An 11446-nucleotide genomic window follows, 5' to 3' on the forward strand; every position below is an offset into this window, starting at 1 on the left:
GGGCCATTGCTGACAATCCTATCTGCTTCATATTTCTGCTTTTGCAGGCAAGCAACTGTCAGGGAAGTTCAACAGTGATGCAACAAACCAGACATTTCTGTGGCTTACAAGGATATGAGCTGAGCCCTGGATTCCCTGTGTTGACAGCATATAGATACCACATTAGCTGCTTGGCCAAAATAGGAAAGGTCAGTATGGAAATTTCAGCTTCCTATTTCAAAAAAGATCTCTAATTAATTCCAGATCTCCTTGTAATGATGTTGGCTCTACAATGTTTGTATCAAACCATGTCTGACAAGTAGCACTGCTCTGAACTGATATATTTATTTTATTGTTACAGACACTAAATTTATTCTAGCTCCTGAACAGGCAAGCTACAAGGCAGTTTGACAGCCTACAACATCTTTCTCTGATGTCACCACAACAGAGAACAATAGCCCCAGAAATGGGATCTTGGGAATTAAATCCCTCCACACACTGCTGCAGGGATGGAGAGTTTGAATTTTTGCAGCCAAAGATGTCCAACAGGCCTTTCCCTGGCTAAAGAAATTTTATGCAAGCAGAATTGCTGAAACATCTCCTCCTCAGTGTTAAATTTTATGCTAATTTTGCAAGGCTACCTGACACACACTATTCTTGCTACCATACTTTCCATGTCCACACACAATGGTACCATGGCCAGCAGGACAGTGCAAGCACTATTGCAGGAAAGGCAGTCACTGCAGTTAAACAAGTCTCAAATAGCCTTCCCTCTCCTAGGTTATGAAAAAATGTATCCATTGACTGAATAAAGTGGAAAAACCTTACAGTCAGAACTTTTGGTGCCTGCAGTTGGGCTGATTTTTCAGTTGTTCATTTGCACTGTAACACAGCCAATGTCTGTCCAAGGCCAGGCAAAGGGCAAAGAGCTCACTACCACAAGGTCATACACAGCCCTTGTAAATAGGGGTGGTAGGATTGAGGTAGGCAATCATCAGGATTGTGCAAGACAGATAAGCCAGTGAGCAACCTCTTCCCAAAACAAAGCACAAGACAGCAAGTTGTAATAGAAACGTAGAGGATTTACCTTTTTATTTTGGCAGGCTTGTCCTCACGGTAAAAATTCATTTCTTTTTTACTGCATTCTGTTGTGCTGGCTGCCAGGCAAGGCAGTGGTGCAGTAAGAGTTTCACTGTCAAGTAAAGGTGTTGGCAAGTAAAGATGTCTTTTGCTGTGATAAGTATGTGACTGTACTGAGGCCATGCAACCCTTGCAGGTGCAGACATGATGGTTAGAAAGGACATTTGCAGGCTGCCACACTTCAGGCTTGTCCCACAGCAAGCTGATGAGGAGGACTGTTAGCAGGAGAGAAACTAAGTTTAACAGCATTCTGCCCCTGAGTAGTCTGTGTATAAATGTGATATCTGCTTTTGAGGAGCAGTTTTCCTAGTACATAGTTTTAACAGGGCTGTCCTCTGCTGTCAGGCTCTTAGCTTTTGGGCTAATAACTAAGAGCTGTCACCTCCAAGACCAGGTCTGAAGCAAAGACTTCCTGCTGCCTCTCCTAGGTTCCCTTCTCTGCTGTTACCTGCATTGGGAGAATCATGTCCTAAAGCACTTTTTAAGGAGGAACAAAAGATTTATCTAAGATCTGTGTCTTTAAATAGGATCTCCAGAACTAGCTACCTCATAAATAGAAGTTTCAGGGCATCTTTCAAGCCTAACTCTGGTCTCTGCTGAGAAATCTGCAACTGTGTAAGTCTTGGGACCTGAAGAATGTCGTTACACCCACACATAGTGTGATTCTCCTTGTGGGATTCTCTATCTTCTATCAATATAAATATGGATTGCAAAACCCATTTTTTCTATTTCAGCTCCCTAAGATTTACTCCATTTTTGTGAGAAATTTGGAATGTTTTGCTTTTCATCTATGTCATTCTTGGTGACAATTGTCATTAGTCTCCTTGGAAAGTGATTTAATTGCTAGGAACTCCCATCACTACCTTGCCAATGGGCAAACAGGCACTTTGGCTCTCCTAGAATAAAGTATTGGGGTGATCACCCTGGAAAAGTTTGGAGGTAAACAGATCTTAGCTCCTGGCAGAAAACCAACAGAAATTTGTGTGAGGCTGAATCTTTAGGGAGTGAACTTATATGAGAGTTTACATGTTGTTTTGAAGTTGTCTTTTATTGTGTCATTATTTTGAGCTTTGTCTTGTTACCTTCATGGGAGACATCAGCAATGTCAACTTCCCTGGTACTGGATAATTGACATATTATAGAAATTCAGCAGAAGGAAATCTTTGCAGAGCTGTTAAGAACTGGCTGGAGTCCGTGAAGCTGGGTAAGAAATACAAACCAGGATTCAAATTTTGTTATACTAGTTAGTTAATACCTTTCCTTATTTTATTTTTGTGTATGCCTTGCCCCAAAATTTGATAGGAGCCTAATGGAGGAAGTACAAAGAAGTATATAGAAAAATGGTGCTCCTTTAACTCTGCTTTTTATCCTAATTATAATGTTCTCACAGTAATATGCTAGTGATTATACACTATATTGCACTTTATCCGATGGAACATGACAGGGGAAGCTGCTCTCTGTGGGAAATCTTTTCTGAAGGTTAAAATAAAGAGAAATAATTGAGGTGAGTAGCAGAATTCATGCTGTATTTGAGATTTTTTCTCCTTACCCAAATTGTGCTTCCCTAGGCTTCTTTTTTTTAAAATTTTGAATGGTAAAACAGGGAGAAAATAAGGGCACTTGACTTTAGTGTGTGGCTTATTAACTATGTAAACTTGTCAGCTCATGTTTATGGTAGTTTCATTTTGGTTTTTTTAAGTTAAACATGAAATACATGGGACATGATTGCCTCAAATTTGGCCCTCCTATTGAAAACAAGGGCAATTATTGTGGTGCAGCTTGTCAGAATGTCATGCAGAGCTTTACCTTATCATGCTACTGTCTATTACTGTTCTGCTCAGAGAGGGCAGCAAAGTATTGCAGATCTGGCATCCAAAGACTTCAGCTCTGAGGTGTAATACTGAGGAGAAATGGATCTTATTGATATACAAGGTCTGAAAGGAGAAATAGGGGAGGCAATCAGATCATTGCCTCTTAAACATACTTAAGTTTTCTGTCCTTTAAGCTGTGGGTGTTTGCTAGTAGTGGAGATGTTATCAAGAGAAACAGCTTAATCACTGTAAACTTAGCCACATGCAACCCTGACAGCTGTGGAGAGTCCCAGCAGAAACACAGTAGCTGGAGAGATAAGGATTCATCCCAAACTGTTAGACTGTATGACTCATTTGGCACAAAGATAAATGCTTTAAATTTAGGCATACAATGAATAAAACATTGAAAATCATTTGCTACAAGGTGAGATTGATGACTGTTGCTATATTAGGTATTTTAATTATACCTTGAGATTTTCAGATTCTTGTAGGCCTGGATGTTTCTTTTTGGGTTTCTATACATACAGATACAGAGGCTACATGAAATGGTTCAGACATTATCCCTTGTTTGGTCTTTGGCATGAAGACAGAAGTGTATTTCCCTTTAAAGTGATGTAAATGGAGAAATTTATTAAATTACTCTGCTTGATTTGTTACAGATCTGTGGACTTAACAGTGATTCTTTTTCAGCCTTTCGGTGCCCTGGTACCTTGACATTCACTGTTGATGGTAACAGGTTCAGTTAACACAAACAAACCTGAAAAGAAAATTTATTCCTGCCCAGAAAACCAGTGCATTCCTCCTGCAGTCAATGGCTTACCAAACAGACATGGTCCCAAAGGTGCAAAGGGAGGTACAGAGCTATTTAGCAACACAGTAGTTTTGACTCTCCTTATCAACCCTTTAGTCTTGTTTCATGCCTCTTTCAATCTTTCACTTCACCTTTTTACTTCTTTTCTTTTGAGCCATTAGCCTTTTGTAGGCTCTGCACAATTTCAGGAAGCTGAAAATCCTTTCTGCATTTATTACGGTACTCTAGATACTTGGCTTTTAGTAAGTAAGTAAGTAAATAAATAAATAAATTGACAAACCTATACATTTTCATAGCAGCTCACAAATAGGGATGTAATGAGATTTTTATCTGGTTGTACCATTTGTACTCTGAATCACTTCCTACTATACCCTAATAAATTATTATTGCTTTTTCTTTCCAGAGGCTAGCTCTTAAAACCAGAAATCATGCTTGATAGGGTTGTCTGCTAATCTGATGGTCATTACCTGATTGCTTCATATTCTCTATGTCCCAACAATGGAATTCCCCCAAGGCATGATTTGTCAGGCAAGCTTTTTTCATGCACTGCTGCAAACAGGAAATAGATCTGCAAGCACTTTCTGTCATGTGGTAGAACCAAGTCACCTGCTCTCCCAAGTTGCCAAATCAGTTTCTGTCCAAACTCTTAATAAGTACATACGGAGTTGTATATTTTCTTACCATATCCTGTCTGTGTTATCATATTTATACCACCCATTTTGGGATTAGATACTTGCTTTTCAACCTCCAAGAAAACTCTCATTTATTATCAGTACCCCTTGATATGAACTATGACACAGAATTTCAGAGGCATATATTGATATTCCGTATCGACGTTTTCCGGTCCACATACCCCTCATTCTGCCCTCTGCAATTCCATGCTGGAAATAAGTAAAGCCAGCACTATCTGTCAACAAATTGCTTCAGAGAGATATCCTTAATCTTACAATTTACCTCATTTTCTAGATCATATACTGTGATGTGTGACTGGATTACAGCTGGAGTATATTGGCTTTCTGGTTTGAGAGCATGTGTACCTCAACAACATGAGACAACATTGACTTCATTGGCTTTTCAGTGCTGTATGTAGGTGTAGTAAAGGCTTTTTTCATCAAAGTAATGCATTTCCTGGCAAATGATGCTTTCCAAAAGAACAATTCAATTTTCCTGAGATGTTTTTATTTTCTTTGCTGGGTGGAGGGAGTGTTTGGTGCTCGCTCTAAGCACTAAGAAAACATAGTGCAAGAAAAATTTAGAAAACATTTTTTAAAATTTCTTTTGAATCAAAATCTAGGAGAAGAAATGAGAGGCCTACAGAGTTCCCCTGGAAAAGTGGAACGTCCAGGAATTAAAGAAGCTTTAGAACCACAAGAAGAGAAAGGAGGAAAAAGGAGAATATGGAAGTAAGAAATCAATTTCTCATGTTTCTACAATCTGTTCTTCAACCTCTCAGTATATTTTCAAAAAAATATTTGTGTTAATATCTTATATTCCTATAGTATCGTTTGAAGAAAGGTGAGGTGCAGTTTCCAGAAGCATGAGGAGCAGACAATTAAACCATCTGTTACATAGATGATGAGTTGCCCAACATAACTGGGGGATGAAATGTCTGGAATGAGTCACCAGTTTATTGTTGTCTGGGAGTGAAATGCCAAACCCTCTATCTCATGTTATAAACAGCATTTTTTCTTTTCTCATTCTTTGCCTGTTTGTGTGTTATTTACTTTAATTAATTTAAAGATGTTTCCATGTGCATTTTGCCTTTGAGATCTGGGCTTTTCCCTCTGAATAGGAGATGACTTTAGCATCCCTGAAAATTCAAAGCCTATCCAAGCATTCATAACAGTCAGGGATTAGGCTGTCCCAGCTGGACAAATTCCCATGAACAAATCTGCAGTGTGTCCTGTGATTTCTGCTCTGGAAACCAAATAATTCTCTCACATGGCATCATATTACAGGAGAGCTAAGCATCTTGGAGACAGGTATCGTGCAGTCATTTTAATAGAAATTGCTAGACAACCACATTAACTCACAGTTATAGTAACTGATGACTTGCAGAGACAAGTAACAGCTTTGGAAACAAAAGTACAGGTTTTGGAGGCTGAACTAAACAGATAGAAAAGAGATAGGGTTCAATCATTAGGAAATTTACTTTTTGGCCTGATAAAATGATGTACATGCTTGTGCTGGAGAAGGGATGGAAAAGAGGAGGTTGAAACAAATATTAAAAATTTCTCTCGTGTTGCTCGTGGAAGATGGTCATTAGTTAAATGATGTCTCACTGAATACAACCTTACTGAACTGACCTGCCAAACTCTAAGGATCGTTTGGGCAACTTACAGAGCAGGGAATGTTATGTGGGCTGCAGGATCAGCCACTCTTCTCCAGGTGCTTCTGCTTTAAGCTCTGCATTGATATTTCCAGATGTCCATTTGACTTGACACCTACAAGATTCTGCCTACTACTTCAACAATATGTCTGTTTATAGCTGGTGTTAGCTACTTCTGAAGTACAGTTGTGACATGGATAAATAACTAGAGCATGATCAATTTTTGGTATAATACAATTATGTTCACTTTTGTTACTAGTTCTTATTTTATAGAACATTGCTAAAAACCATATTTGTCTCAACTGTAAAAGAAAATACTTTTGACAATGGAAAATCCCCTCGTGCAGAAGCTGGAAGTGCACTTATCTCTCTTAGGAACAAGGCTGAGAATACAGTTTTCCAAGACTTTGTAACACCTTCAAAGCAGGCATGTATAGGGATATCTGAAGAACAGACTGAAGACAGGTTCATGTATCTGAATGGAAGGACTGTAACTTAAAGCAAGTGAAATGCTGGAGCGACAAATAATACAAAAAAAAAAAGAAAAAGAAAAAAGAAGAAATGCAGACAAATAATACAAAAAAAAAAAAAGAAAAAGAAAAAAGAAGATTGTGCCATAATACAAGACTCTAGAAAAGTGGAATGATATTAATTTTTAAAATTCACAAGCCTTAATCATTTGTGAATTCTTGAGCTGCTGAATCTAAAAAAACCCAAACTTTTTGTTCTCAGTCATGTGATTGATATGGACGTTTGTTCCAATAAAGACAAATAATACAAAAAAAAAAAAAGAAAAAGAAAAAAGAAGATTGTGCCATAATACAAGACTCTAGAAAAGTGGAATGATATTAATTTTTAAAATTCACAAGCCTTAATCATTTGTGAATTCTTGAGCTGCTGAATCTAAAAAAACCCAAACTTTTTGTTCTCAGTCATGTGATTGATATGGACGTTTGTTCCAATAAAGATGCCCTGTAATAACCAGAACCAGAGTACGTTTATAACTGTTCTCTCTTTAACATTCAGCTTTGAATCTCTACTAAAATACAGGCTTCATTTTCTCAGTGACTGTGATATAAATTTGTTTATTGTAGTGGTATAAGGGTAATAAGTTATGGCATGCTCAGCAGGCTAGTTGTTATTCCTGCCTATGGTTCCTCCTAAGTGCAGTGTGAGGGAAGCATTTTTTGATAATCTTGAAACTGCTGAAAAATTTGTCTATATTCCATCTTTGAGCTGAGCTGTAAACTTGGAGAGATTGCTATCCATACATTGCTTCTGATATAAATAATGATCACTGCATTCAGTTCTATGCTATTTCAGTATTTCATGATGCCTTTGCTCCTAGTGCACTTTTAATCCAGTTCTAAATTGACTGATAATGATCACTTAGAGCCTAGAGTGATATTTGTCATCTTGGTACAGAGGTCCAGTGCACACAAATGGCTACTGACAAGCAAATAATTTCTTTTTTTGACATTTCAGCTATTTTTGTGCTGTTGTTTCCTTGTGATGGGAAAATGAGATGTACTGTAACTACAAAGAAGAAGAAAACAGCAAACTGGGCAGCCAGTTTGTTTTGTGTGCTGTAAAGCAATCACAAGAGAACAAGGTAATCTTTTTTGATTATCTATAAGCATCAGTTGAAGTACAGGAGATATAAATCAATATTTAAATGCAGTAGAAAACAGAAAAATTTTCTCTTAAGTTAAACACAAACACCTGCTGGCGAAATGTACTCCAAGTGGAATTTAGCTCATGCAGAATAAGAGCAGAAGTTCTTATTTACATGAATAAACTCCTAATGTGAGAGAAGTAATACCATAGGCTTTTATGATTTTCTTGATAGGAGCTTCTTTTATCTCACATTAATTACAAAAAGAGAATTATAAACTGTATTAACTAGGAATAGGTGAATACCATGACAACAAGGCTCAATACTAAAAGTTCAACAATTAAGAAAAATGTTTACATGAAGGCTTTAAGTGCTTGACAATGGAGGAACTGATTTTCCATTCCTCTTCCACTTAATTTAAGACATGTAAGCTAAGTCCCTCTACAGACAGAAGAACTTATGTCTACACTGGCAAGTTATGTGGACCCACAGGAACATGGAAACATTTGATCTGTATATTTAGGGATTTGATGCCCAGCTCATCTTTTTGATAGCCTAATACCCTGTCTGCCTTTTTCAGTAATGACATTTCTTTTCTCTGCACTGGGTTATACAGGTACAGCAAAAAAAACATTTACTGAAATTGGTGAAGGATATGAATTTTCTAGAGCATGATTTATCTGCTGATCTGCACCATGTTCTCCTTGTCATTACTGGCAATGTATTTCTGCAGTTCTCAAATGTACTGCATTACTTGTCTACATTAATTGGTGTCCTGCAGTTACGAAAAACAGAACTTTTAAAATTTTGCCTGAAACTTTTAAATATATTTATTACATAAAAATGCAGGATATGGTGTAATATTTAAAAGACAGATTTGGGTTAATTTAGGACAAGAAAGAGATATTCTGGAGAGTAGGTATAGCCCTGTTGTGCTTCCAGGTTTAGGGATCAGTGGTAATTTAGTCTCCAAGGCATTTATTTGGAATGATTATGTAACTGTATCCAAAAACCACTATGAAATGGTTTGTGACCATTTCATCTGGGGCTGGACTAAGAGCAATGATTTTTTTTTTACCCCCAATGCATCAGTCAGCCACTAGGTTCCAATGACTAAAATGCTGATTTGAAAAAGATCTGGAGTAGTATTTTGCTGATGTGAATGGTAGTTTTCTTTCAGCTGAATTTTTTTAGAAGTACTATTCCTAGTTACCATATCAATCACTGTCTCAAGACTTCACCTCTGAAATGTAATTTAGATGAATTTTTACATAATTTTGCCCAGCAAAACTCCAATACAGTTGTCAGAAATTTATGAAGCCTCTGGTAACCTTGTGTTAATATTGATTATGTTCAGAGAACACTTCAAATGGGACCTATGAAAACCACAAAACTATTTACAGGTAAGTGCAAAAAATATTCTTATGCTAAAACTAGTTCACAAAAGCAGAATGGGAGAACATTCATATTGTACACTCAGTTTATACAGTCCAAAAGTTATCAGATAACTAGTGTTTTTACCTGGATGTGTACATGAAATGTGTATTTGGCCCCAGCAAGGATGGTGTCTATAGCAAATCCGAGCTACACTTCCTGAATCTTCTTGAAGCAAACACACAGTCCTTAAGCTTTTATGCTTCTGTCAGTGTCCCTTCTCCTGTTTCCAGCATTCTGTCTTGGTTTACCATGGTGTAAACCATCTCAAGGAAAATGGTCCCCCACCTGCTATGCAGAAGGGAAGCCACTAGCTTCCCTTCCTCTCTGGAAAACCAAATTCTGCTCCATATTACCATTTTGGTAATTCAGAAATTTCACCATTACCGAATTCATCTCTGATGGAGTTGCCCTAGAAGTGCAGCTGTGCAATTAAAAGCATAGCTCCATTAGGCTGGGCTTACCCACTAAAGTGTCCTGTCCCAAACCAGTGCTTGGAGGAACAAATAGTGGTGCTGAAATCTGTGAGCTTTGGCAGGACGTTGCGTGGGAGCAGGCTGATCTCAGGCTGGACACAAGTCCACAGGGCAGGAACCAGACCTGGAAATAGAAAATGAGCTTTCATTAAGTCCTATTACTTTGAAACTTTAAACTCAGCAAGGTACTATCAGATGTGCCCTAAGTTCTGATTTTTCTCACCATATAAAGGGACAGCTTTTCTTCCTTCAGGGACGCCCTTCTTCAGCAGGTGCTGAAAAGAAAAAGTTTGAAATTGTTTTCTATTATCTTCCAAGAGGCTTAAATCCTCATCCCAGATGACCACTTAGTTTTGCATTCATTATAAATTTGCTGTTATACCCCTGATTAGAACCATCTCATTTGGTGCTAATATGACCTCTTCAGAGCTTCTGAGCAATTCAGGATGAAAGCAGCATTTGTTAAGTAGCTGCTGGGTTTATCTTTCTAAAACATAATTCCAGGTTAAGTACAGGCTTTTCATATGTGACAGCTATCCTGTCACATGTGAAGAAACACATGTCTGAAAAGCTCTTCTCCTTCTCTTTATTTTTCAAGTAGCAATTTTCAGTGGGAGCTACAAGCTGGAAACAGGAAGCAATTCTATCAGTAGCAACTTGTACTTACTGCTTTATTTTTTACTTATAATACATAAATGTGGGGGAAGGGGTAGTTACCTTTGCTCAGAGAAGAGGAGAAGCATGTCCTTTGCTCTGGCTAGTTTCCTATTGTGAAGGTATCAAACTCTTGTGTGAAACACACAGAGGAGAAGTGTTACACAGGGGTCTGTGACTTCAGCACTGCCAAATGGCTCTGCTCTTTGGCTTAGCAGACATAAGGAATGAAAAATAATTCTGGAATTGTATTTTGGCCAATAATGCTCAGGAGAATAAATAATGCAGGAGAGTCTGGAAAGGCTAGTTTCCTATTGTGAAGGTATCAAACTCTTGTGTGAAACACACAGAGGAGAAGTGTTACACAGGGGTCTGTGACTTCAGCACTGCCAAATGGCTCTGCTCTTTGGCTTAGCAGACATAAGGAATGAAAAATAATTCTGGAATTGTATTTTGGCCAATAATGCTCAGGAGAATAAATAATGCAGGAGAGTCTGGAAACATAACATAAGTGAAAAATAATTCTGGGATTGTATTTTGGCCAATAATGCTCGGGAAAATAAATAATGCAGGAGAGTCTGGAAACATAGGTACAGTCTCATATCTCTTTTAAGCCAAAGCTCTCTGCCAAACCTCTCAGCACTAGCAGCAGAGCTGAATACTCTGTGTTCTTTCTAGTGGGAATGAATTTATCCTGAGGCATCTGCAGTTAACATCTCTTTTTACAGCCTGTGACCCTAGTGAAGTTTCAGACATGGGTAGCTTGAGCTGTTTAGATCAGTGCTTCAGGGTAGACAGTTGTGAGAGCTTTTTCCTGGCTTTGTGTGTGCTCTGGCTTGTTTATGCCTTCAACTAGCAGCACAGTTTGTCCCTCAGTGCTGAGCTTCTGCATTAATCCTGCAAGAAGCTTCTGGCAGCTTTGCAGTGGGAGGAAAACTAAGTGTCTAACTGGTTGGCATCCACTTCCAGGTTGCTTAAATTCAGATAAAACTTCAAGCAGCTGGACTAAGTATACAGAATGTGAGAGCAGCAGTCAACACACATTTAGGTGTCTGATTTCAGAGTCTGAGTGTGCTAGCACTGGGCTTCATGGAAGTGGGCCTGCATTGGCTCAGCAGTGCAGGAGTTTCAGTGTTTCATTGCACCTCTCCCTGTCAGGCTTTCTGTGCTCACTTGGAAGAGCTCTGGACAGAATCT

At 38.3% G+C, this 11446-nt stretch overlaps 1 protein-coding gene across 1 annotated transcript; it reads left to right on the plus strand.

The window, feature by feature from the left end:
* Positions 1 to 3589: 3589 nt before the first annotated feature.
* On the plus strand, positions 3590 to 6569 carry LOC103804338 (mannose-binding protein C-like; the record flags this gene model as incomplete). Its single annotated transcript, XM_009076947.1, is given in 5 exon segments — positions 3590 to 3783; positions 5036 to 5124; positions 5126 to 5144; positions 5777 to 5871; positions 6330 to 6569. Coding segments are annotated over 5 exon segments (637 nt in total), but the record flags the coding sequence as incomplete, so codon positions are not given.
* Positions 6570 to 11446: the final 4877 nt, after the last annotated feature.

This window comes from Acanthisitta chloris, unplaced genomic scaffold (genome assembly GCF_000695815.1).
Source record: "Acanthisitta chloris isolate BGI_N310 unplaced genomic scaffold, ASM69581v1 scaffold5886, whole genome shotgun sequence".
Lineage (NCBI taxonomy): Eukaryota > Metazoa > Chordata > Aves > Passeriformes > Acanthisittidae > Acanthisitta > Acanthisitta chloris.